Below are 27,621 nucleotides of genomic sequence, written 5' to 3' on the forward strand. Positions count from 1 at the left end.
CTGAGGCAGCGGGAGCGTCGAGCCTGGCCCCGCGGGGCTTGTTTTCTTCTAAAGCTCATACCGCTCACACGCTCGCTCCCAGCCAAGTCTTTTAAAACCTCAGAGCCCAGCCCCGGGGGAGAGCGGAGCATCCTGTTTCTGGAAGGCAACCACACAGACTAGGAAGCCTCGCGGCGCTTCTTCGCGCCGCCGACTGAGGACCAGAGCGAAGTCAGCGGGCCCCCAGAGGTCGCTGGTGATGCAGGAACCGAGGCCAGAGAAAGGGGGAATGAGGGGAAAAAAAAAAAAAAACACCAAACCTCACACACACAACACACCCAGAAACTTTCTTGGAGGCGGCGGGGACGCGCCGCCTCCGCCCCCCGCAGCCGGGGTAACGTGACACCGAGCTGGCCCCGGGGACCGCGCCGCGCGGGCGGGGAGAGCGGGCCGGGGCGGCCGCGCAGCGCCGGAGGGAGAAAGGGGAGGAGGAAGCCCCCTGTCCAGGAGGTGGAGCGAGGAGACGGTGTCCGCCTCCCAGCCGTTCCCTCAGAGGAGCCCGAGCCGGGACAAAACCCGCCGAGAGCCGACACGCTCGCGCGCGCACGCACACCCACAGAGCCGGGGGTCCACGCTGGCGCTGGAGGCGAGCCCCGGCGGCCGCGAGGCAGCCCGAGGCGCGGCGGGGCGGCGGGCGCGGGGCGGCTGAGGCGCGCGCGGGACGGGCGCGGGCGGCGTCCCGCCAGCCCGGAGCCGGCAGCTCGGCGGCTCGGCGCTTCGGGCCGCGGCGGCTCGGCGGGGACCATGCCCAGGAAAGTCTCCTGAGTCCGGCAACTTGGGCCCCGCCCCGCCCCCAGCCGGCTGCCCGCGGCGCGGCCCTCCCCATGCGCGGCCGGCCGGCCGGGCTCTCCTCCTGGCGGCGGATGGGTGACCTTTTCCTGGCCCGGGCCGGCTGTGCGAAGCGGCGGAGCAGGCGATGAAGAAGAAGCAGCAGTCACAGCAGCAGCAGCAGCAGCAGCAGCATCCCGGCAGCGGCGCGGATCCCTGGCCCCATGGGACCCCTCTCGGGGGCGCCCCCGCGGGCCTGGGCAGCTGGAAGCGCCGGGTCCCCCTGCTGCCCTTCCTGCGCTTCTCCCTCCGGGACTACGGCTTCTGCATGGCCACCCTGCTGGTCTTCTGTCTGGGATCCCTCTTCTACCAGCTCAGCGGGGGACCACCTCGCTTCCTGCTCGACCTGCGGCAGTATTTGGGTAAGGACTCGCGGGCGACACAAAGTTGCGCCAAGGTTCCGGGGACGCGTCGGGGACCGACCGTGTGAACCCCCTTGCTGCCGCCGCGGCTCGGAGGCGCGCCAGGTGTGGCGACCGCCACCCTTGGCGCCACGACCCGGGGCGCTTTTGCTCCTGCCACGAGCCGGGACTATAGGTACCCAGGGGCCTCCGGCAGGTATCCCGGGCAGGACGCCTTCCACCTGCCCTCGCCAGGCCCCTCCTCACCGGGGCAAAAAGGATGCGTGTGTGGGATGTGCGTGTAGTTGTGCGGGTATTCAGGCCTTGTGGTGCGGGGACAGGAAAGGGGAAGGACAGTCCCCTCCGTGACGACGGCGGGGACCACCCTCCCGTCTGGTCTTGCGCTCCTGAATGTGAGGATGGGTATGACCACTCTGTTTGCTGCGTCTGCTCCCGTGCAGGGCTGCTCTGATTCCTGTGTAGCCCCTACCCACCTCGCCAGCCACGGCGAGCATGATGCGGGGGAGCAAGCTGAGTCCCCGGGTCTGGGACTGTCCGAAGGTGCAGGTCAGTCTGGCCAGCAGCGTAGCTGCTGTTGTGACTCGACGGCACTCTCTGACATGTGAATGAGAACTTAAAAAAAAAAAGTAGTGGCTTGGGTGCGAGACCGCCTGTCTTGAGAACTAAAGGAAGAGGTGGCCGCGCTGGTGACAAGAGTTGCTCTGGTGGGCAGGCAGGAACGGAGTCTCTCTCCTCCCGGGTCTACCGGAGCCCACAGCCAGGGCCGGGGGACGAGGCTGGCTGGCGCGCCCGAAGCACAGGCGCTTGCACCGAGTGCGAGGGGAGTCTCGCAGAGCTCCCGGTTTCCTGCAAACACGCTAGATACACCAAGCCCCGGGAGCATCCTGCATCTGCGCGGTGGCAGCCAGTGGGGTGCGCCGGGACATCACACAGTAAGAACAGGATGGGCCGGCTGGGACCGCCTCAGTGACCCTCAGAGAACTGTCCCTGTCTCCGAAGCCAGGGGTCGGGAGAGCAGACCATTGGGGAAAAAAGCACATACGCACGCAACATGTACATGTGTGTCACCAGGGTGACAGATGAGTTAGGACATTTGGGAAGAACACAGATAAAGCTTTGTCAGTCGTGTAGAGCAGCTCAGATTTTAAGTACAACTTTTATAGCCCCTGAGATGGAGGAGGTGGTTACTGCTGCTTTTGCAAGATGCTTTAGGAAAAGTGCAGGAAAATGTTGCCTGAATAGATTTCCAAAGTGTCATGCATAGCCTGTGATTGCAAAGAGGGTGTGAGCTATGATATACCTTTTCAATAGGGACTCCGGTCTCCTTTTTAATGCAAGTTTCCTGTTTGAGCGTCTCAGAGGCTTCACTGGTGTCAGTAACCTCACCTGTTTGTCCCCACCCACAACAATCAAAACTAATATTGGCAGGTGAGTGTTGCTGATGCTTAGCAGACTTTTCCCACAGAATTTTTTCATAAGTGGACTCTGCAGAGGCCAGTGGTGTAGGGGACGGCCACAGTGGTCAGGGGTGGAACACGTGTGTTGGAGAGCCCTTGGCTTTGGACAGGACCCTCGGACTTCCTAAGCTGTGGTTGGTCACGGTCAGGTTCATGCTGGGATGGTTGTTTCCTGAAGCCCTTGTGCAGATGCTAGCATCCTGTGGTCCTGAGAACTTTCTCGGGGCAGGGAAAACCTGAGCGGAGGAATAGGAAAAGCCTCCAGGACACACACATTGAAAGTCTGGACTGATGTCACACTTACCTTTCCACTACTGCTTTCCATACTGGAGGGCCTGGTCCATGTGAGCCTGCAGGAGGGCCGGGTGCGGCATTCATGCCAGGAACTGGGTAGGAGCTGCAAGGTAAGACACTGCCCCTGTTACCCAGTGACCCTACATTTCCGGCTGGTGACATCAGTGTGAACTGAAAATAGGATATCCGTTAGCCGAATTTGTGTCCTGTTGCGCTGGCAGATAACTATGATGATTTTTCGGGAAAAGTGGGTTTGCGGTCTTCAGGAGAGTCAAAAATATTGCCTTAATAATACAAGGCCAAGGTATCTGTAGAATTATACTCCCCCTTTCTTCTGTTATTTTAGTGACCATCAAAACAGAATGTGTGGCTAGCCAGCACTTTCTCTTGATTCTCTTGGTTAGTCAGTTTGAGAGGTAAGTGTTTTTCCTGAGCGCAACTTCCTATCAGGTCATAGTTTTGCAAACGAAAATACTATCAGCCACACACCTTGCTTTTTTTTACAGAGTCCATTTCGATGTGTTTGTACAGTTTCACACAGTGGATCCATAGTAGGTGGTCATCAGTACTCACTACGTGAATGACCAAAACTCTGGATTGTTCTCTCAGGACAGCCAAAAGAGGCTTGTGTGATAGAAGCTAAGATTAACCATGTGTGTGCCTGTCAGTGCATAGGCAGAAGGACATTTAATCCAGGGAGCCCCATTGGAGGGTTCTGTGGTTATTCTCAGCTTTGTTATGGTGTAAGGGATACACCAGGAAGAAGGCACGACTTCAAACCCCCAATCGGCCTGATTCCAGTACCTGGTACAAAGCACCATGGGCAGCTCAAGGGGCAAATTGGAAATATAGGCAAAATGCAAAGCTGAAGAGCCGACTGGTTATACATGATCCTAATTCTTTATGCGATTTCATTTTCCTCCTTTTACTTTTACTCTGGGGCTCTCGAGGGGCTGGCAGAAATGGGACATAATTCAGCAGCTGTCTGCTCTCAAACTCTGCCTTCCCAAGTTCACCCCACCCTGCTAGCTCTAGTTATCGTCGGCTCCCCCGAGCTGTGCAGCAGCTGTGGCTTCCCGGGCTCTCTGGCTGCAGCCGTGGTTCCGTGACTACGCTCCCATTCTCAGTGTGGGTTCTTGGAGCCTGCACAGCAGTATCTACAGCAGTTTGTTAGAAATGCAAATTTTCTGTCTCATCCCACACCTGGGCCTGGGAGCTGGCAAGCCCTGCTGGAGCAGGTATGCAGGTGAGCCTGCTACAGGTGAATGTTCTAGAGAAAAGTGCTGCCCTCAGGAGGATTCTTGGGTTTTTGAGAGAAAAGGGGAGAGAGTGAAGCTTGGGAGAGAGAAAATGGATGTTTTAAGGTTATGTTTTGTTGTTTAATTTTAACTTTTAGAACTGCATCTGCTTTGCTGCTTAAGCCCCATTATTTCAAGGGAAAGACCAGCCAACAGCTGCAGTTGCAGCTGGCTTCAGACTTTTCTAGGTTAGGAGAGGCACAGAGTGGGCTAAGAGAGGCATTCAGAGGGTAGAGTGTGAAGGAGCGAGAGCAAGCAGTCAGTGACAAGTCTTCTCTCCTGTGGCCACCTGTGCCAACTGAAGCAGGGCAGAGCATGTGCCCTAAAGAACTTCCAGCTGAAACAAACTGGAAAACAGGAAAGGAAGTTGGGGAAGAAAACTGTGCAGGAGTAACCATTGTCTTGAATTTTCCTCCTTGAATGGTGGAGAGAATACCAACATAGACAGGTAGATCGAGAATTATAGGAATGTTCCACTTGAATTCTGAGGCTGTGTGTGGTGTTTCCAATTCAGTGAAATCCATTTTTTTTCCTCTTTATTGACGTTGCATCTAATCTTCAATTTGCAATGGAAACCCCCCCCCCATCAAATGGAATCACCCACCTTTCTTCCCCCCCCCCCCCGAATTAGCCTGGCTGCCAGTAGCCTCACTGCTTATGAGCTGTGGAAATATCAAAAACTTGGAATAGCATTCATTACAATGGTATAAACAGAATCAGCCAGATGGCTTACAACTGGCAAACTTGTACAACTGGCAAACTCTAATGATTTATGCTCAAGCCTGGGATGTGTGCTTGAGTCTTTCTGCAAGTTGAGTCTTCTAGATGGGACTTCAGTGGATATGTTTTTCTATCATTTTTAATTTGTGCCGCTTCAAATAGAGACATAATGGTTTAGTGCTCAGAGTTATCCAACTTTGCATATATTATATATCAGTCTGGCACTTTGGAGAGTCAAGAAATGAAAAGTGTGTCATTTGATTGAATTTGAATTGCTCTGAAGTTTAAGTGAGTTTAACGGAAAGTGTAAAAATAGAGGCCAGATCAGATCTGTTGTAAAACAGTCTCCCAACATTAAGAGCAAGATTTTGGTTTTTCTTTGGCATATCATGTACACTTTAAATAGAGAACTTTAGATTTCAAACAGTCATCTAAGAAATGAATGCATAAATATGATCTTATCACTAGAAATTGCTGACTAGGAAAACTGACAGTCTAGTTTATGACTGCACATCTGTCTTGTAGGGTTGGTTGGGGGACACAGTAGCACTGTGTTAATGGAGGGACTTGTATGTGGAATATAAGTGTAGCCAATTTTGTGTCGCTGACTGTCGTACTACGGACATGAGTATTCCGTCTTTGCATTTGCTGGCTGGAATGGAGCCGATCGGCTCAGCAGGAGAGAACATTTGGGTGTGTGCTGTTCCTTCCACAGTACCACATGGGTCTACCAAGAAAATCTTGAGCAATCGCCTAGGATTGGGATTCACTTGGAATCCACTTTGTCTTCACAGTGAGTTGTGTTATGCAGGACAAACATTTAGGAACAGCATTTCCTGTTTATTTTGCTGTAATAAAATGATTTAGATTTTTATTTTGCAAGATTCTACTTGCTTTTTCTGAAAGCGTGAAAGTGTATTATTAAAATAATAAACTTAAAATAGGCCCAGTTTGAGATACTCTCACGTTCAGCATTACCCAGAGAAGCACCTGCATGTGTGTAGCGTGCAAGTCATGCTGTACTTCGTGGTCTGATGTGGGTCTCATATTAGCCATCTGTAATGCCCCGAAGGTGGCTACTGTTTCCTTTTTGCTGTCTCTTTGCCAGCCTTGGTCTTGGCTTAGGCCGCTGTGCTGATGGTTAAGGAGGTGGTGACTTCAGTGAGGACCTGTGGACTCCGGTGCTGTTTGGTTTCACCATCCCTTCTGGAGGTCTGGTGAGCGACCTGGTGATGTGATTGCTTATGAGTGAGCTTCTTAAAGCCTGGGAGCGTGTACAGTTCTCCACTGACAATAGCCGTGGCTGCTGGGCACAGCCCGTTGGAGGAAGCTATTGATCCAATGCATTTGCCAAGCGAACTTAGCTTTGCTAGGATTCTGCACTCTACTGTGTGTGGTTGATATTTTAAGCAGAGAATGTGAGGAGGGATATCTAGAAAAATTGTAGCTCAGTTGGTGTATCCAGCCTGTGTCTTCCTAGCTATTGCAGGCCTTGGGGACCAAGTTGGTATTCTAAACTCACTATGACGTGCAACTCTAGGATGCCTGGGGTGATGATTCTCCTCTGCCTTTCATCACGTGGAGTTACAGCTTTTGGAGCTCTCTTTGTGGTTAATTCTAAGGTTGGTCTAGAGATTGGGTTTCATACACCTAGAAAGCAATTTTTGCTTCTTGTTTTCCTGTTACTTCTCTGAACACTAGACCATTCTGTTTGAGAATTTTTAGAATAACAGTTGATTTTTCTCTGTGAGTCAGGGTCTTCCATCAGTGGCAATTTATGTTAAGTTAGCCAGTACATTGCAAGCATGACTCTAAGTCTTTATGAAGGTGAAACCATGGGATGATGTGATTTTTGAAATAGTGACTGCCCAGATTTTAATCTAGAACTTGATTTTTAAAATCTAGATTTTAGTCTGCAAAATGACTAGATTGTCAAACTGTGGCTTACTGGTAGGTGTTTAGTGCTGTGGTTAGAGCCTTACTTGGGATGGCTGTATTTCTTCTTGCAGTGCCTGGTTCAAGTCCCAGTTCTTCTACTACCTGTCTGGCTCCTTGCTGATGGGGGAAGTGTTAGGTGATGGCTCATGAACTTGGGTCCCTGTCACTTATGTGGGAAACTGGATTGAATTCTGGACTCCTGGTTTTGGCCTGGCATAGCCCTGGCCATTCATACGTGTGAAGAATGAACCAGTGGGTGGTCAATCTATCTGTCTGTCTTTCAAAAAAATATGCGTATCTTTCTGTCTTTAAACAAAAAGAAAAGAAGAAAAAACATAAAAGCAAAAATTAAAACTAGAGCTCAGTGCAGCAAATCTTTTGTTCTTGTTTAGTGAGATACTAAAATAACCCTAAATTATGGCCTTGATAAAATACTTCTTGATTCATTCAGTGACTGATTATAATAATTAGTGCATTAAACTATAATGCATGTCTACTGCATCATTAATTTCTTTTTAGTTTTGGGGGTAAAATTTTCACAATCTTGATAAAAATAAAAATGAATGTATTCTGAGACATACACATTCATTTGTTTACGGGCCAGCATGGTGATACTGAGTGTTAGATCACCAGCTTTGCTACAGCGTTCCACACTGGAGTGCTGCTTGGAGTCCTGGCCACTCTGCTTCGCATCCAAGTGACTGGTGATGCACCTGTAAGGGCAGTGGAAGACAGTTCTGGAGCTTGGCCCCTGCCTCTCAAATGGGGACCAGGATGGAGTTCTAGGCTCCTGGTTTTTCTCTGCTTCAGACCTTACTGCTGCATCCATTTGGGAAGTGAGCCAGTGGCTGGAAGCTCTCTCCTGTTCCCTTACTCTGTAATTCTGCTTTTTAAATAAGTGGACAAATAATAAATAAGTGGACAAATAATTTTTTTTCCCCCAAAAGGGTTGTCTGTTTATTTCAAAGGTCAGATTTAGAGACAGGAGCAAGAGCGGGATCTTCCATCTGCTGATTTACTCGCTGTACGGCCACAATGGCCAGGGCTGGCCAAGTTGAAGCCAAGAGCTAGGAGCTCCATTTGGGTCTTCTATGTGAGTGCAGGAGCCCAAGCACGTGGGTCATCTTCTGCTGCTTTCTTCTGGGCTGTTAGCAGAGACCTGGATAGTAAGGGGAACAGCCAGGATTTGAACCAGTACCCATTTGAGATGCTGGCATCACAAGTTGCAGTATGCCTCAGTTCTGATACCTAAATGTCTTTTTTTTTTTTAAAGAAAGAAAATGGATATCCATTTGTCTAATAATTCAATAAATATTCATTAAAAAGCCTTCTTGGGGACTAGAAAGAACATAGGTTTTATAGAGCAGAGAGGGGCCGATGATATGGCATAGCATGTTAAGCTGCTTCCTGAAACACCAGTGTCCTTCATGACACCAGTTTGAGTTCCAGCTGCTCCACTTCCAATCCAGTTTCCTGCTAATGTGCCTGAGAAAGCAGTAGAAGATGGCCCAGGTGCTTGGACCCCTGCCACCCATTTGGGAAACTGGAAGAAGCTCTTAGTTCCTAGCTTTGTCCTGGCCCAGCTCCAGCCGTTATGGTTATTTGGGGGAGTGAACCAGTGGATGGAGGGTGTCTCTCGCTCTCTCTTTCTCTCTCTCTCCTGTTTCTTTGCAAGTCTTTCAAATAAATGTATAAATCTTTTTAAAGAGTAAGCTTCAGTCTTTCAACCCATATTTAAAAACAAAACAAAACAACGAACTTGAGAACAAATCACTTTTTACTGCATAGTAGCTGAAAGAACTAGAGTAGTGTTCTGACCTTTCCTGAACCTTGAGTATTTTGATATGTAGGGTGAGATTAATAATTGTTGCTTTATAGGGTGCTTCTCTATCCCAAGTCTTGGCATTTGAATTCAACAAATAGTCATTTTCTCACCTTGTTCTTTGCTTCTCTCGGACTCCTCTTTATTGGCACATATGCACATGGGTATACACACTGTCATATGCGTGTGTGCACACAATCACGCATACCAGTGGGAGAATGCATATTTGCTTGGGACTGAGCGTCCAATGGAAGGCACCCATCCACTCCTGGAATTTGTAGCTACTTAACTGATTCTTGTGGCTTATCTTGTCACCTTGGACTGCCCAGGGCTCCTCTGCAGCTGACGAGCCCCAGTCATTCTCCCCGCTGTTTATATACACGTGAACCTGCTTGTGTCTCTCCTCTTGTTTGCTTCCTAGAAAGTCTGTAATGAGCACATTCTTTGCACAGCCTGCTTTCCTCCGTTTTGGATTTCTCTGCTTTTTCTCTCCTCCTGTATTCACAGACCAACAGTTGCAGTATAGGCGCAGTGTACCGGGGCTTTCTGTCGGGATGAATGGCTGCTGACTGCTTTAGCATAGGACTAGCAACTTGGATCAGCAGGGCTGCTGTGACTTGGCTGCTTAACAATGAGCTCTCCCACCCAGCAAGGTCATCACTTTCTTTTTTTGGTTCTCTCTTCTCTTACATCAGAAGTCAGGGCAAGAGCAGTGAACTGCAAAAGTGAACTCCGTGTTTCCCAGGAACCCTGGCATCTGTTTCCCACAATGTGAATTTCTGTGTTGCCTTCTGTCCCCGGCCCTGATGCCTACAGGAGCTGCTGAGAGCCACTCCACTGGAGACAGCAGCTGATCGTGTTTGTAAGCAATGGCTGAATTCACAGTATCTCATAGGATGTTGTATTTTGCGTAAGGACCTTAAAAACAATGCCATTCCAGCATGGAACTTGTGTCTTTGACACAAATGCTGTTGGATATGACTCTCTTCCTATTGGTAGACAGAACCATTCATCAAAGCTCAGCAGGTGGATGGGAGGGCACTGGATGATGGGGTCTGGAAAGGGTCCCAACAGTAGCTCTGTCAGCAATCAGTGTTAAGTCATGGGGCCTCCTACACTTCTGTCTGTTCTTCTCTAGAACAAAGGCATTTGAATCTGTGCTTCTTAGATGTTTCTTTCCCAGAGATCCTCATTTTAGCCATATCTCTGCATGGTCTTGGTTGTCATTCTAGGAACATTTCCAGTGGCCAGGAGATGGAGAGAGGACATGGTTTGGGGAGATGGCAGAGGGGGAGGGATGTATTTAAAAATATCTTCCTGTTGATTTTTACATGCAACTCCAGGGGAGGGAGCCTCTTTTGAGAGTCCCAGACATGATTGCTTTCTGAGCCAATGTTGAAAGATACAAGAAGTCTTTTAATTGTAGCTACTGAAAAAACAGATTGGAGCTAAGTGCCCGTTTAAAGGATTGTAGTGGTCCAGTGACTAAGGCAGGCTGAACACACACACACACATACACACACACACACACACAACCACTTTAGAGTATCCTGGCCCTTATTTCTAAATCTTAGTTGCTAAATTTGAGGGAGGCAGGTTAGTTGCAATGAGCAGCACTTTTGCCTGATTCTGCTGGAAATTCCTATAGACTCTGGGGGAAGTGGAATGTTTCTTGGGAGACTCGGGAGAGGAGATATCGTGAGGTCTGGTTTCTGGAATTCGGGAGTCTCATCCGAGATGGGAGCGAGGGGGAGACAGCTCTGTGACCTGTGTGTTGTGCAGGCTGGCTGCGGTCAGCTTTGGGGAGGCGTGACAGCTTTGACTTTTCTTTTCTTCTTCTATTTTCTTTTTAATTTTATGAAGCAATTCCGTAGGTTCTGGGATCTGCTACCATTGCTTTTGCTACTTCGACTGCTTTGTGGCTCTCAGCTCTTTCTACTGGTTCTTCCAGAAGCTCCTCAGAATTTTCTAGATGTCATGGGTTTTTCAATCACAGATAACATGAAGGTGACTGTCGTGCCCAACTGCCTCCAACCCACATGTAAATCTCATCCCATTAAGTTAGTCTGTCTCTGGGTACTTTCTCATCTGAGGTCATTTTTTCAGCTCAGAAAGCAGAAACAAAAAAAGTGCATGTGTGTGTGTGGTGGGGTGTGTTGGGAGGACTGCCTTGAAACAGAGTCTCCCGAGTGGTCTCCATCAGTAAGTGAAGCAAAAAGATCTAGACTGGGGACAGACATTTCTTTAGGAAATGAGACTAATGAGCAGCTGTTTAAAATTCAATAAATCAGTTAGGGGAAGGTAACTTGTGAGATAGGGCAACAAAGCATCCGAGCAGGCAGCTGGCGGCCGAGGGAATGCAGCTGGCGGAGGAGGGAACGCAGCTGGCGGAGGAGTGTGCAGAAGGAGGAGATGGGGGTGACGTCGCGTGTAGTGTGAAGACGCCACCTGGGACACCTACATCGGATCCAGCTTCCTGCCAGTGCGCATCTTGGGAGACAGTAGTTGATGGCTCAAGTACTTGGGTCCCTGCCACGCATGTGGACGACCCAGATGGAGTTCTGGATTCCTGGCTTTGACTTGGCCCAGCGTTGGCTGTTACAGGAATTTAGGGGAGTGAAATGAGTTGATGGAAGATTGCCGTCTCTCTGCTTTCCAAATAAAGTGAAAATAATAACGGTGAAAAAGACAAACTGGTTTTCGTTTCGTAACGTTAGCTCAGTCACCTTTCTCTGTTCCGAGGCCCTTCTCTGTTCTGTAGCTTGTAGGAATGTTCCAGTTCTCTCGATTTGTGAGCCTAATGCTGTGTGCTGGTTTGTTACTCTCAGAAGTGGCCGCTTGTGAAACTGTCTCCTTTGACAGGTTGCCTCACCCCACATTGTTTCGTGGCCAGCAGAGGTGCGTGGGGTGTGGGTTCGGTGGCCTCCAGCCCAGGCATGGGTCCTTAGTACAAGTGTCATGCAGTTCTTGGGGCCTCATCCATGGTGAGTGGGTTGTCCAGGGAGCTGCCACACTTCATACTCAGAACACAGCTCACAGCGCATGGGCCCTGTGGGCCTTGCTGGAGTTTGTGAGCCGTCCTGGCCCAAAGGCACTGGTGATACGCTGTTCACGTTGCAGCCTCCTACCTGAAAGTGTCTTCTCAACATACCAGACAACAGTGCAACTGACTTAGCTACTGGAAGCGTCACAGAAGTGTGACTGCATAGCGTGGAAAATGTCACTGGGCTTCAGTGTCAGAATGTATCCAGCAACTTCCCAAAGCGTGTGGGAAATCACACACAGACATGCAAGTGCAAGTTATTTTTTGCCACAGTGGGGAGGAAACTAGGCTGTGACGATGGGCGGGGAAGCTGTGGCAGGGCTGTGCCAAGCCCAAGCAGAGGTGACTGCAGCTGTGCCCTGCCAGCCTGGCCTGGGCTGTGGCGTGCTAGCCTCTTTGCAGGGTCAAGGAGGATTTCTGTGCCCAAGGGCTGCCCTAGGAGAAGCATGCTGACATAAGCGCCAGAGAGTGGGAAGCCGTCCCACCAGTGCGTGGGCAGCATTGGTCACTTCTGACACTGCGTCATGGGACGCCCTGGAAGGCAGCCTGAAATAGCTGCTTGGGACCCAGAAGTGAAAATGGAGAACAAACTTCTTTCCAGAAAGCAACATCCATGGAGAACCTAAATGACAGGGTCTTTATTTTGCTTCAGCAGATAGCAGGGGTGAAGCCATCTTGTTTTCTTTCACTCCTGCATTTCCGAGCTCAAAGACCGTTCTTGTTAGAGCTCCAAGGCCTTACGGAGTCAGAGATGATTGTGGTTACCTCCTTCCGGTCGTGCTGTGAGACCAAGAGGTTCCCAACCACTGAAGGGAGGGAAGGGAAATTGCTGTTTGCTTGTAGAGCTGCTGTCTTTTCATTACCCTTTTCACCAGTGCAGGGTTTGTCTAGAGCTACCGTGTGGTGGAGCTCCATGGAGTTCACAGCGTGAGGTTGAGGTTTTACAAGTGGGTTTGGAAAAAGTTTGACTTCAGCGACCCTGGGTCTTGCTGTCCTGCCTGTCAGAGCTGGGGAGGGGAATGGGGCTTCTAGGTGGCTGTGTCTCGAAGTGTATGCAGTAGGGATGAGGGCTCCCTGGGATAGGGTGTGGGTTCAGAGAGAACCTACTAGAATACACTTTGCTTGCTGGTCAGGCCTCTGTCTTTATGCCTCCTTTCCCCTCCCCCAGGCCACTTTGTGGCAACTTCTTGTGAATTTCAGAGTCTTGCCCACTTCCTCAAATCTCACATCAGCGGGTCTTGGAGAATCAGAGATGTGTGTTTTCGCATTGCTCTCATTCGGCCCCGCCCCTTCCCATCTGTCTTCCCCTCTGTCTTGTCTGCACATACACTCTTCCCAGTGTTTGTCAGGCACCTGCTGCGTGCTGGGTGTTGGGCGTAGAGGACAGAGAGCCATCGCTGCCCTTGTGGGGTTCCGACATCCGTGGAAGGACACGTGGGCAGTCCTGGGCAGGGAAGACATTGGAGGAGGAGAGTAGGAGCGGGGGCTGGTTGTGCTTGGCTGTGGGTGCACTGGGGCGCTCCTGGATGAAAACCCCGTGTATGCTGCTAGCCCAGGGACTCTCAAGTCTGGCTGTATGGGGGAGTAACCTAATGGCTTTGGAAATCACCGATTTTCATTCTTGTGGTCAAAGACAGACTTAGGTATTTGTTAGGTGTTTAAAGCTCGCCGTGTAATTCTGCCCTGCAGTCAGGGTAAAGAAACGCTGCGTTGGATGTGGGGTCAGAGAGCGTGTGCCTTCAGTCTTCCTTCTAGTGCCATGTAAGGGTATTTCATCTTCATCTATAATCTTTTATTAAAAAACTTTTATTTATTTATTTTTATTGGAAAGACAGATCTACAGAGAGAAGGAGAGACAGAAAGATCTTCCCTGCACTGGTTCACTCCCCAAATGTCTGCAATGATTGGACCTGAGCCAATCGCAAGCCAGGAGTCAGGAGCCTGTTTCGGGACTCCCACATGGGTACAGGATCCCAAGGCTTTGGGGCATCCTCAACTGCCTTCCCAGGCTACAGATAGGGAGCTGGATGGGAAGTGGAGCAGCCAGGACACGAACCGGTGGCCTGTATGGGATCCCAGCACGTTCAAGGCGAGGACGTTAGCCACTAGGCTACTGTGCCGGGCCCCCTTCATCTATAATCTTTTCACTTGGCTGCGATGCATAATGCTTTAGCATGCGGCTTCTCTTTGCCAGCATTTCTAAGAACTCTATGTGCATTCAGATGCCCCTGGCTTTTGCTGAGTCTGATGTAGCAGCTTCTGGCATCTAGCCTGAAACTATACATTGACAGTAAGCTTCCAGATGTTGCCAGTCAGAGGACCACCCTTGGTATTGCTAGGGTCCAAGTGGAGCATTTCGGGAAAGTAATTAATATCTTTAAACAACAAATGAGCAAGATTTTAGCACAGCTCTTTAAAGAGCAGTGGCAGTAAGCTTTTTTTTTTTAAGAACTATTTATGTATTTAAATAGAACTATTTATGTATTAGAGGAAGGAGGAGACAGATATTCCATCCACTAGTTTACTTTCCAAATGGCTGCAATAGCTGGGACTGGGCTGGGCCATGACTAGGAGCCTGTGGGACTCCATCTGGGTGCTCCACGTGGGTGGCGGGGTTCAAGTACTTAGCCCGTTTCCCACTGTTTTCTCAGCGCATCAACAGGGAGCTGAATGGGAAGTGGTGCAGCCAGGACTCTGACCTGTACCCATGAATGACACTGTCGTTATGGATGGTGGCGTAATACGTTGCACCACATTGCCAGCCCCTTAGTAAATATTTTTATTAACTTACTTTTGGGAGAGTTTTCACTTACTGGTTTAGTTGCTCGGCCTTAAAGACGTTAGGTTGTTCTTCAGGGGTGATCATGTTCTGAGATGATCTGATCTTAAAGCCATCTCTGCAATCTACAGCATTGAAATGTAGGCTGCTTGCAGTTAAGTGAACTTACAAATTTTGACCTAATGTCAAGTTTATGGATAAACATAGGAAGCAAAACAACTTAGATATGAAGTCTATCTCCTTTTTTTTTTTTTAGGATTTATTTATTTTTATTGAAAAGGCAGATTTGCTGAGAAAGGAGAGGCAGAGAGAGAGAGAATCTTCCATGTTGTGGTTCAGTCTCCAAATGGCCACAATGGCCAGAGCTGGGCCAGTCTGAAACCAGGAGCCTGGAGCTTCTTTCAGGTCTCCTACATGCATACAGGACCCCAAGCACTCAAGTCATCCTCCACTGCTTTCCCAGGCCATTAGCAAGGATTGGAAATGGAGCAGTCAGGACTTGAACCGGTCCCAGGACTTGAACCAGAATACCAGCAGCACTAGCAGAGGTTTAGCCTTCTTAACCACAGTGCCAGCCCCATGAAATATCTTCTAATAGTTACTGTAGATTCCTGTCCCATTTTGAAACTGGATGCTGAGATAAAGTATCAGGATATATCCCAGGCACCCAAATACTACAGGCAAAATATGTTTCTATGTTCATTTTAAGAAATAGTTAAAACCACAAATACTCCTTTTCTGGAGAGCACTGGGAAGTGGAACAAAGCCCCAGAAAGCAAACAAGTGACTTGGTTCACTCCTGTGTACTCAGAGCTACGCTGATGGCAGCTGCTGTCACACTGCATTTTCCTAGGTTTTTCTACGCCATTGATTTTCACGGCAGCAGACTCGATTCCTTTTGGATATTTAGCTCGCTCTCAGCTCTTATTCCTGACTGTAGATAAGGCTGTGATGAACATTGTTCAATTTTTGTAGACTTCTCTGAGATAAATGCCTAGATGTGAGATTGCTAGGCTTATGTGTGTACCTGCTTAACAATTGATTTTTTTTTTTTTTTGGTACAAATTGCCAGATTGGCGTAGCTTGAATATTTCACTATCAGTTTGTAATGTGCAAATTGCCCAGGAATTAATCCAAGGACTCTGATGTGGGAGAGGAGTGTCTCTTCTGCTGGTTTGGACTTATGTGCCTCCTACCTTTAAATGTGTTAAATTTTATTTGAGAAACAGAGGAGTAGGACAGAGAGAGAATGGAAAGCATGCTTATATTTGAATGCTCTTGTATTTTAATTTGTGTTAATGAAAATAAGTTTATGACATTTTTAATTTTTGAGATTATAGTGTTAACCCCTTCCTTATTATTTCCCCTTTTGTGTCTTTCTCTTATCAATAGTTGAGTTGCTTAGAAATAGAAGGAGTTAGTCTTGAGTGCAGATAATAACATTTCTGATATTTCATTTGCCCTTTACTGCATTTATTTATTTATTTTAAGATTTATCTGTTTCTGTTGGAAAGTCAGATTCATAGAGAGAAGGAGAGACAGAAAGATCTTCCATCTACTGGTTCACTCCCCAAGTGGTCACAATGACTGGAGCTGAGCCAATCTGAAGCCAGGAGCCAGGAGCTCTTCCAGGTCTCCCACATAGGTGCAGAGTCTCAAGGCTTTGGGCTGTCCTCAACTGCTTTCCCAGGCCACAAGCAGGGAGCTGGGTGGGAAGTGGAGCATGTGGCATCTCAGCACATGCAAGGCAAAGACTTTAGACACGAGGCTACTGTGCTGGGCCCTGACCTTTACTTTTTAAAGTCTATTTATTTAATTTTCCCTGGGCACTAATTATTTTTTAACCATTTAAAAATTTGCTTATATACTTATAAGAGTTTACATTCTGACTATAAATATTTATTCTATTTTCTTTTGCTTCTCCTGTTGTTTTATTTTTCCACAGACCTTTAAAGTTCTTTTGGTGTTTAGCTTAGAATGAAGTGAATGGTTTCATGTTCAGCTAGAAACAAAGGCATCAGCTTGAATATGAGCCTTTAGAAAGAAGTTCAGTTTTCAAACACTGAAAGGAATTGATTGAACTTGTAGGAAAGCCCTGTATGCGGTTTGATCCCAAACTGGGGGGCTTGGGAATACTTCTGATGCCCCAGTACCTCTCAAGAGTACTAAAGCCTGCACTTGGGCCTCTTCTGCTGCCTTTCTCATTGGGGTTCCCCAGTGGCCCCCAACCCTCATAGCCTCCAGCTGCAATTGTTTCCAGCGGATCCTGCAGTTGCTGGCACGTGGACCAGGCAGATACCATCCTTCTGTTGGCACACTCTGCCCAGGTGCGGGCTTGGTAGGTTTACTGGTCTCAGCGTCTTGGATTCCTCCTGAGTTTTAAGCAAAACATGATCCCTGTGTTAGCCCCATGCAGCCTTGTACCCAAGCTCTTCCCTTTGGAGAGCTCCAGGATAACAGCCGGTCTCTGCCCATGGGGACACCTGGGGAGCAGGGACTGCACTCCCTCTCAGGCTATTTTTACAAGCAATTGGAAGATAATGGGAGGTTTAGTTCCTGTGGGTTGTTATTTTTAATGTTTATATAATGCAAGGGCGCCCAGTTTGGAAACACGGATGGTTAAAGGTGTGCTCCTGTAAGAGCTACATTTCTGCTTTGACATTCACATTCCCCCCCTTTTTTTTTTCTTCCTGCAAATGTACCTTTAAGAGGCTGTTAATATTACAAGAGGTGCTGCCCGGCTCTATGGCCAGTGGCTACATCCTCACCTTGCATGCACTGGGATCCCATGTGGGCACTGGTTCGTGTCCCACTTTCTGCATTTCTCATCTAGCTCCCTTCTTGAGGCCTGGCAACGCTGTCGAGGATGGCTCAAGTCCTTGGGACCTTCCAGCCATCAGAAACTCGGAAGAAACTCCTGGCTCCTGGCTTTGGATTGGCTCAGCTCAGGCCATTGTGGCCACTTGGGTAGTGAACCAATAGATGGAAGATACAAGAGAGAAAGATCTTCTGTCCACTGATTTCACTCCCCAAGTGCCCGCATCTGTCAGCTGAGCTAGTACAGGGTCCTGATCCAAAGCCAGAAGCCAGGAGCTTCTTCAGGTTCTCCCATATGGATGCTGGGACCCAAGGCTTTCCGCTATCCTTGACTGCTTTCTTAGGCCACAAGCAAAAAGCTAGAAGGAAAGTGGAGCATCCAGAACATGAACCAGTGCCCATATGTGATCCCGGAGTGTGTAAGGTGAGAATTTTAGCCACTAGGCTACTGTGCTGGACCCAGAAGGGTGTTGACAGGTATGTGAAATCTAATTTGTTTTTCAAGTATAAATGAACTAAATGGCTACACTAAAAGACTGTTTTATGTGTGTGCGTGCACACACACGCACATTTACATAAGCAAAGAAAAATATTTGAGTCCTTTCTGTTGGCTGACATTTTGTTGGACTTTTGATTGGGCATCCTTTTCTTCTTCTTCTTCTTCTTTTTTTTTTTTTTATACCTTAATAAAGGATAGTATAAGGGATGTCTGTAAGAGTCTGTGTGTTGGTTTGAACCACATGCCAGATGCTGGGTTCAGAGTCAGGTTTTGTATACCATTGGGTGGCCCCAACACAAAGACTTTCCAGGGCTGTGGAGTAGGGATTGTATTAGAGGCATCAGGTTTCCAGCTACAGGCTGCCCAATTATTGTTCTCTGAAATTGATTTCACTGAGAGCTTGTCATGTCTGACTTTTTCGGAGCCCCTTCTGCATGACAGACCTGCGTAACTCTTAATAAGGTGGGTAGATACATACCAAGACCAATTACCAAGACAATCTTTGGAGTGAAAGGCAAAATTCAGCATCACTGAGTACTGACTGCAATAAACTTATTGCGAGCCAGGTGGTTTCCATTCTTTGCTTTGCATCAAACTCAAAGATGAACATGGCAAGTTGCCTAGTCAGGTGGATCAGTAACAGATCACTTTGGGATTTAGAATGATGGCAGAAAAGCGAACGATACTGCTGACATGTAACTTCTGCTTATTTCTGTTCTCAATGTGAATACGGTTTTTCCATGTTCATATGTATTACAGTGAAAAGTAGCAATAAAATTGATACAAATAAGAATTGTTTCTCTAATTAGATATGTTTAAGAAACAACTTAGTCCAATTCATTCAGCTATTCAATGCATTGCGATTAGATTTGCTTTTGATTATTGATTATTTGTGAAGTGTTGTTTTTTCCACCATTGTGAGTCAGTGGCAATCTAAACATGTTGGCTTTGAAACAGAGGCTGTGGCAAAATGGAAATGCAAGCCGTAAAGTTTGTAATGTATGCTTTATTTTTAGCCCTTTTCAAAGGAAATGCATATTTTGGAGAAAATGAATGAATGAAAGAGTGTCAATCCTACACTCCCCTCCCGCGGACACTTCCTTCATGATTAATTCCCCTCCAATGACGTTTCTCATATGTGTGTGTATTATCCCTTTCCACGCCCCTCCTGCTCTAAAGCTCCCAGAGGTAACTAGTAGTCTCTGCCACATTTTGTTGGCTTTGCATATTATAAATGCCTGGGAGTTTTTTTTTTTTTTTTTTAAGAATTAAGAAACTCTGAGTAAAACTGCTTACTCCAGTACAACATTGCTTGGTCTGAGAGTGTTGGAGGAGGGAGAAGACAGAGTGAAGAGATGGAAGAGTGTTAACTGGTGTTGGTTCAGTAGCTTACCTTCACTGATGTCACAAAAACACCTCACCCAGTGAGTGTGTGTGTGCACTTGAGTGTTTAAGTTATGCAAATGCACTCATACACATACTACACACATACGCACACACACACACGCACACATGCCTGGAAACTACGTTAACTTTGGCTGATTTTAACTTTAGATGAAATACATTTTTTTATATTCACGAGTGTGGCTACAATATCACTGACATTCTTTTGGATATATGTATCAAATGGTGTAATTATTTTCTTTTAAAATGTTGATATAGTACATAGGAAAGTTACATCTTTGCAGCTTTTTAAATGTATGATGAAAATTCTGGATTCTAATCTAAATATGCTAGGACATTACAGAGTTCTTGAGAATTTTTGTGGGGCTATAAGCACAACTTATTACTATTTTATTTTTGTGTGTCTGAAAGGAAGAGAGAGAGAGAGAGGCTTTTCCGCTCACTGGTTCACTCTTCAAATCCCCACTACATGCAATAGTTTGATTGGCTAAAGTTCAGCATGCATGACAGGGAGCCAACTACCTAAGCCCTCGCCTTGCTACTCCGATGAGAGTCAGCAGTGGAGCTGAACACTGGCCTGAGCACTCACGGTGGCGTGCAGGTATCCCAAGCAGTGCTGCACCAAATGCTGCCCCAGGCACAGAACTTCGAAGGCTGTGATGATGCAGAGTAGTCCTTGTTGCCCCGAAGCCTGGGAATCCTGTTGCCAGGGCACCTAGCTGACTGCTGTGGGGCACAAGTGACTGCCGCAGTTGTGTGGGCTTCAGGGGCTGTGGCCAAGTCTGGGTACCCAAGAACATGGCTGCACATGGAGGTGGTTTCATCTCTGTTTGGCAGTGCAGCATGGAAAACCAGTCTCCTCCGACCCATTACTCCAGAGTCCTCCTCTCTGCTTTCTCCAGCCTGACATTGCTCTGAGTTACACCTTTGCTTCAGAATAAAATGTAAGCATGGCACGTGACAGTGGCTAAGTCCTGTGTGGAACACTGAGACTGCATACTTGAGTGTCTGGTTCAAGTCCTTACTCCTTCACCTTTGAACCAGCTTCCTAATCCACTAATACACACCGTGGGAGGCAGCAGGTGATGGGTTAAATACCTAGGTCCCTTCTACCCACGGCAGGGACTGAGATGGGGTTCCAGGCTCCTGGCCTTACCCTGGATCCAACTGTTGTGGACATGTGGATGGAAGGACTCAGAATCTCTGCCTTTCCGTGAAAATGAAAACAAGTGGATAAGTGTTTAAAAAGAACAAAATAGTCAATAATGCAAGTTTCTATCTGCCAGCGTGTTTGATTTTTGTAGGGGCATTTGAACCCCGTCTGAGCTCTTCCGATCTCGACATTGCTGTGCCGTCCTCTCACTCAACAAACAGGAGCTGCGTTGGTCGTCAGCTTTGCAGAGGCAGTGGCAATTGTGGTTTCCGTTACCATGGTTACCATCATCTTCCACTCTGGAGGTGGTAGTTGTGGTTTCTAGTGGTATAACCTTATCTTCTTTGCATTACTGTGTATGATTGAACTGCCACGGCCTTATTGCAATCCCATGTGTGAATTGATGACAGGGCAGGATTATGTCTCATGTTTTTTTTTATTGTCACAGCATCTGGGCCATAGTAATACTTAACAATGGACAAAAATAACGATAGAATTAAATTGGAGTGCTAGTCCATGTAAATTATATTGATAGGTTTGTTTATTTTAAAAGTGTCTGTTCAATACTCCTATGTACCAGGAGATATCAAGGAGCTTGCAGTGAGAACGACACACGTGTGGATTAACTGACTTGTCTGGGCTTAGTGTCTGTAGTATTTTGTGGGGTTTTCGCAGAATCCTGTGAGTCATTAGTGTATCCATTTACTGATGTAATCGTCAGCGCTGCGTTGCATCAATGGATGAGCTAGATGCAGGGAAAGTCATCTGCTAGGTGAACGGAGCTGCACAGTTTGAACCAGGGAGTCTTACTCCAGGCTACACACTCTTTTTGAAATATTTATTGATTTTTATTATAAAGTCAGATATACAGAGAAGAGAGACAGATCTTCCATCCGCTGATTCATTCCCCAAGTGGCCGCAATGGCTGGTGCTGTGCCAGTCTCAAGCCAGGAGCCTGGAGCTTCTTCCTGGTCTCCCACACAGTTGCAGTGTTGCATGATTTTGGGTCGTCCTTGACTGCGTTCCCAGGCCACAAACAGGGAGCTGGATGGGAAGCAGGGCTGCTAGGATTAGAACAGGTGCCCTTATGAAATCTCAGGCATTCAAGGTGAGGACTTGAGCTGCCAGGCTACTGTACTGGGCCCAGCTACACACTCTTGACTGCTCCATTGCCTCTCCCTGGGGATAAAGAGGACCTGACCTGACTGCTTAAGAACTTGGCCATGTCCCCAAGAGTCTGTGTGCTGGGGGCCTGGTACCCATGGTAGCAATATTTGGAGGTAGGGTGCAATCTTTAAAGGGAGGCGACTATGGAAGCTACTGACATCTTAGAGTGTCCACTTTCCAAAAGGACCTTAGTTTTTTCCCATAACCCCACCCCCAGTAGCCCTTGCTTGAGGGTTGTTGTAGAGAGAGTCAGAGTACCACACTCCCCACGGTTTCTGCTTCCTGTTTTGAGGTGTATTTGCTTGTCCTGGTATGTGCTCTCTGACCGAAAGGACATACCCTCGGTTATGCTGCTGGGATGTGGACTTAGTAAACCGTGAGCTCAGCATACCTCTTTCTTTATAAACTTGGTTGGTCATGTGTTTCAGTGTAGTGATAAAAAAACCCCAACTAATACAAACCCCAAAGGTGGGGATTTCTTTTGCGATGTCACAGTCCGTGATCTACCTGTTTGCACTGGGGACTCTAGAACAGGGCATAGGAAGGTACTGCCAAAGGGCCATGGAAAGAAAAGGCAGCCTGGTGGTCAAAAACTGGTAAAAGATGAATTTATTTTGGTGTGAGAATTTTTGAAATTTCTGTGCCTTCTTCTCATAGTGTACCTGTTGTTCATGATTTTTTGGAAACCTCAAGTGTGTATGGATTTAAAAATCTTGCATCAGGTAAACATCTTTAATTACCTTTCTCATGCACCTTTTGGAGTTTCCTCCTGTATCTTTTGATGTGTGTGTACATTTTAACTTGGGGGTGCTCCGCACGGAACCATTGTTCCTTTTACGTTGCTTTTCCGCATTTTGCAAAGGTATTTGAATTTCAAGGCGTTGCTCCTGCTTGTTTTGGCTGAATTCATAACACACATTTGCTTCATCTGAAAGAAGCAAATAAACCAAAAAGTCAGCTGTTAACCTTGAACACCAACAAGATGCTACTGTGGGAAGAGTGGGGACAGTTGTCACTCTGGCTTTTGACATCTGGTGCCAGCAAGGTTTTCTGAATCTTTCAGGCACTTTGTAAATCCTTGCCTGGAGTTTTCTTTTCTCTAAAAATACAATGGTTAGCTTACATTTTCCAGTGCATTCAATACTCTTCTCAGCAGAAGTATTGCTAGTGGATTTTTGAGGGTGAGGATGTGGTCGGTGATGTCACCGAGACTGGCAGCGACTTGGAAGTGAAGCTGTTTTCACTGTGACCCCCTGGCTTTGTGCAGACTCATCCAGTTCTGCACGTGGTGAGCTGTGACACTTGACACTTGAAGTCGAGTGAGCTGTGGCAGTGGGAGTTGAGCTTGTGGCAAAGAGGTGGAGGGACCTCATGACAACGAGGCGCGTACACCTGGAATAGCTCTGTGCAAAGCTGAAGAGAATGAAGTTTTCTAGAAAATGAAGGCTTATCTCTTTGTCCATCCTCCTGCCTTTCTTTAGGAATTTTCTTGGAAATCTCTTTAAAGCACAGTGCAGTTTTTCTTAATTGCAGCTGCTGTTCACTGTTGGGTTTTGTTTCACTTCTAGCTCACAGACATGACTAAGGCATCACTTTGGAGTGCAGGGCTTCCTCCCGGCGCTGTTATACCTGGCCAGGCACGTGCACCTTGTGGCCACAGGTCAGTTGTGGCTGCTGCTGACTCCCGTTTCTCACGAAGCATCTGTCCCTGCCCTCTGGGGCTACTACCAGGCTATGACAGCCAGCCAGTGTCACGCTGGGTGGAGGTGTTTGTAAGCTGTCGTGGTGGGGGACAGCGACTGAATGCGCACCCACTACAGAATCAGCCTTTGTAGTTCTTTTGTCTCTTGTGCACGTGCCTGGTTCTGCAGGACACTTCACCCCTGTGCGATCAAGACAGCAGCTGCTTGCAGGAGGCTGGTGTTTGTAGTGGTATGTGTGTGTAAGTGTGTGTTTGTTTGCTTAGCTCCTCCATTCAGCATTGTTTGGATGTGGCCACCCTGATGGCTAGCCCTGAATAAATAAATCATATTTAATGGAATCACACAGTTTCAGTGTTTCCCGGCTAACACCAAATCAAACAAACATGAAGCCAAACCAACACGAAGGATTTGTTCTTTCTAAACCAGACACAGTAGGAATATTTTTAATTGACTTCTTTTATTATACATCAGCACAATTAAAATGTATGAAATAAAAAAAATATAATGCTGAGTTGAACTTTTCATTTTAATTTAGAAAGAGAAGAGGCTGGTATTTCTCCTAGTGGTTTCCTGGGCTACAGAGCTCCAGACCCCAATTGTTTTTTTTTGTTTTTTGTTTTTTGTTTTTTTGGTCACTCACACTTATTAAGTTTCTTTCAGGAATAAAACTTTAAAGAATACTTTCCAAAGCAATCTTAAGAGATTTTGCCTCTTAAAGATACTTTTTTGTCTTCCTTTCTTTTGCACCGATTTGATGGATGGAATTAAATTCCTGAGGGTCCAGGTCTAGCCTGACCGGTTTTAGCAGCGTGGGACTAATCGTACAATGTGCTTTCCTTGGGATGGGTGCCAGGCTGTGCCTGGGGAACCCTCTGCACAGGCCATCAAGGACAGGGCACACTGGTGGGCAGCCGTCCACTCAGGACCTCTGCGTCAGGTTCACAGATCTGAGTCCTAAAGTTTTCGGTGTTGGTCTGGACACCTGTGGCCTGTGGGACCATAAGTCAGGGTCACTGGTGCTGTGTTGACTGAAGAACTGAAGCCCGGGGCCCTTGGATGACATGTTGAGGATTGTAAAGCCAAGACTTGGGACTGGGGAGCAAGGACTTGAGGCGCTGGCCAGGTCTTCCCTGGCTTCGCCCAAGGCTTGTCTGGTGGGTCTCATACCAGAAGCACGTCTCATGGCATGTCTCGCTCTCTTCCCTCTGTTCTTGCAAGGCCCACCTCAGTCTCTTGGGCCACTGTCTGTGGCTTTCCTTGGTGGCCATGGATGCTCACATGGATGTGACTTCTCTCTTTTTCTTCAGAATGATTAAATGTTACTTTACCAAAGAAATGTTCTGGGTGGAGCACTTTTCCTTTTTTTCTGTTTCATCCAGAAAGTGCTACCTAAAACCTTCCTGAAAATTCCTCCTGATTTCAGTCGCATTTGCTGAATTTGCTTCTCTGGAGTCCATGCTTGTGCCTCAGGTTCAGCTGTGGATTTCAGAGCCATGGCGGTTTGAGGAGGATGTGCAAAGATTTGTGAGAAATGTTACTTCTGCTGGGAGCTCTGCCTCTGAGTGGCTCACATTGCCATCACAAGTCCCACCTGCGGAGGGACATGGTGAGGACCTGAACAGGGCTGCTGGTGTCTGGAGGAGCAGAGAAGGCAAGAAGATGCTGGGCCGGGCCCTGCCACGGTTTGTTCCATCAACACGAGCGGAAAAGTAAGAGCCCGTTTTGCTTGATGTCCTGAGGAGAAAACAGAATGAGTATGTGGGGAAGCACTTGGGAAAGTCACAAGAAGAGGACTGTGGAAATGTAGGGGGTCCTCATTACTGGAAATGTTAATTTGGATTGGATAACAGAACTGGGAAAATAGTGGCTTACCTTCTTCTTTTTTTTTAAAGATTTATTTTTATTATTTTTTTTTTTTATTGGAAAGGCGGATATACAGAGAGGAGAGACAGAGAGGAAGATCTTCCGTCCGATGATTCACTCCCCAAGTGAGCGCAACGGCTGATGCTATGCCGATCCGAAGCCAGGAGCCTCTTCCGGGTCTCCCACGCGGGTGCAGGGTCCCAAAGCTTTGGGCCGTCCTCGACTGCCTTCCCAGGCCACAGGCAGGGAGCTGGAAGGGAAGCGGGGCTGCCGGGATAGAACCGGCGCCCATATGGGATCCCGGGGCGTTCAAGGCGAGGACCTTAACCACTGCGCCACCGCGCTGGGCCCTTACCTTCTTCTTGTAGGTGCCGAATAGGTTTTAATCCCATATCCTGTGGGAAAGAACTCTTACTTAATTCTGCAAACTTGGTGTTTCTCAGTTGTTTTTCCTTCTGCGAATTTGCCCCAGTGTGACTCTTGGAGGACTCATACATTCTAGGGGAGAGGCTGTGTGAGCCTTCTTTTGACTTACTGATGGAGTCTTGTTGCAGGCACAGGTGGTCTCCGTTACTACTACTATTACATGTTATCACAGACACATGCAAATACACATGAAATAATACACATAGATGTAAGGAAACTTCAACATGTTCTGAAAAAAAGAAGAATTAGAAGGTAGTGGGATCTTCCATGAACTTTGTGTGTGCGTGTGTAGACACAAATACATTTTCATATGCAGACACCAGTGTTTTGCCAGATTCAGGGAAGTCCTATTTTTGTCTAAAAGGTCTGAGTTTTGCTCCTCTCTGCAGAAAGTATTTTTCCTCTTGGATGCTTGCCCATGTGCACTCTTTAAAGAGGTAGAGCTATCATTGTTTTAAAAATAATTCTTCCTTCTTAGGAAAACTAAGGGCGTGCTTTCTTATCACAGCTACCAGACTATTGATACCTTTGTACTAATAACTCCAGATAAAATCAGAACTTCTTAGAGTTTTACAGCTAGAAGAAGCCTTCGAGATGGCTTTGTCCAAAGAATCTCAATTTTCAAGCATGTATTGGGAAGCCCTGGGAATTTATACATTTCCTTGTTCTATCATTGCTATAGTAGTGGCCCTCTGTCCAGTGGGACTGTGCTACACCACTAGGGAATTGGGGCCCGAGGAATATTGTGCTACAAATCTTGCCCAACCCCATATTTTATGGTTGAAGATGATGAGGCCTCAAGTTTCAGGGATGTGCCAGCAAGCTACCAACTCTCAATCTGCTACTGTTTTTCAACCTGTGAGTTTTCCCCAAACGTCAGCAATTTCTGTCCCACTTCCATAGTTGATGCATATCACATTCCCTTTATCAACCATGTATGCTTCATAATTTAAAATATAGATTATCATTTCTTCATTCAGAGATGTGAAAGCCAGATTTTACTTATTATGAAAAAATGGTACCAATAAATATAAATGTGATGAGAAGTTATATTAAGTTTAACACAAGTTGAATGTTTCAGATTCTAAATTTGAAACTTTCTCCCTGCTAAAAATAGAGAAGATCAGGTTATTTGAGATGTTGAAGAAATACTTAGGCCCAAATCAAGGCACCCTTTTCTGAATAATCAGAAAAAAAGAGAACTGTGAAGAAAATAGCATTCTCCTGAGCTAAGTCCAGACCAATTTTGCCCATCCATACTCCATCTTAAACGCTTTCTGTTTCCACAAGTGAGTTATCTGTGTCCTGTTCATTCAGAGCTGTCTCCTACCCCCCACAACAGAAAGCCCTGTTGGGCAAATCATACCTTGGTTTGCAGCCAGGCTAGTTAAAAGATAATGTACTTGGTTGCAGTTCACACATTCCATGGGAACAACAACTGCAACACTGTTTGCCTATTGGCTGTCGCTGTTGTCTATGTATCCTCTTGACACGGTTAGAAAAATCAAAAGCGTAGTGCTGGCTACATAGTGCAAGTCCAGGAGATATTGCTGAATGAGTGAGTGATAAGTGGTAGTGCTGTGTCAAGTCAGATAGAATCAATGGACTAGTAACACCAAGTTGCTGCATTTCATTTTAAGGCAGCTTGAAGTCTGACAGTGAACTTGAAGCATGGGAGACCCAGTGCAATGGAGCACGGGATGTTTAACATACTAGAAAAAGCATAGATATGTTTAAGCTTTGAGTGGCTTTTGACCACTGCTTTTATGAGCTATGTCACACTGCACTTTATGCAGCAGGAGAAGAAATGCAGCAAAAAACTAAGATTTGAATGTTGGTTTTACTACATAATGGCTAAATTATTTAGGGAAAACTATATAATCTCTTTGAGATACCGCAAATCTAAAACTGAGGGTTATATTAGTGCCCGTCTCAAAGGTAATTACGAAGGCTAAATGAGGCAGTGCATGTGAAACCACTCTATAAAGACTAAAATACTTTTCATTTGT

General features: G+C 47.0%; 1 protein-coding gene across 1 annotated transcript in view; it reads left to right on the top strand.

Annotated features, from left to right (window-relative positions):
- Positions 1 to 789: 789 nt before the first annotated feature.
- The window catches only part of UST (uronyl 2-sulfotransferase), a 281,628-nt gene continuing 254,796 nt past the window's right edge, over positions 790 to 27,621 (top strand). The window contains exon 1 of the mRNA XM_040965430.1: positions 790 to 1,229. Within this exon, the coding sequence (XP_040821364.1) occupies positions 956 to 1,229 (274 nt within the window). The 5' untranslated portion in view covers positions 790 to 955. The remainder of the gene's footprint in view (positions 1,230 to 27,621) is intronic.

This window comes from Ochotona curzoniae, unplaced genomic scaffold (genome assembly GCF_017591425.1).
Source record: "Ochotona curzoniae isolate NIBS_2020 unplaced genomic scaffold, NIBS_Ocur_1.0 scaffold_3890, whole genome shotgun sequence".
In the NCBI taxonomy this organism is placed as follows: Eukaryota; Metazoa; Chordata; class Mammalia; order Lagomorpha; family Ochotonidae; genus Ochotona; species Ochotona curzoniae.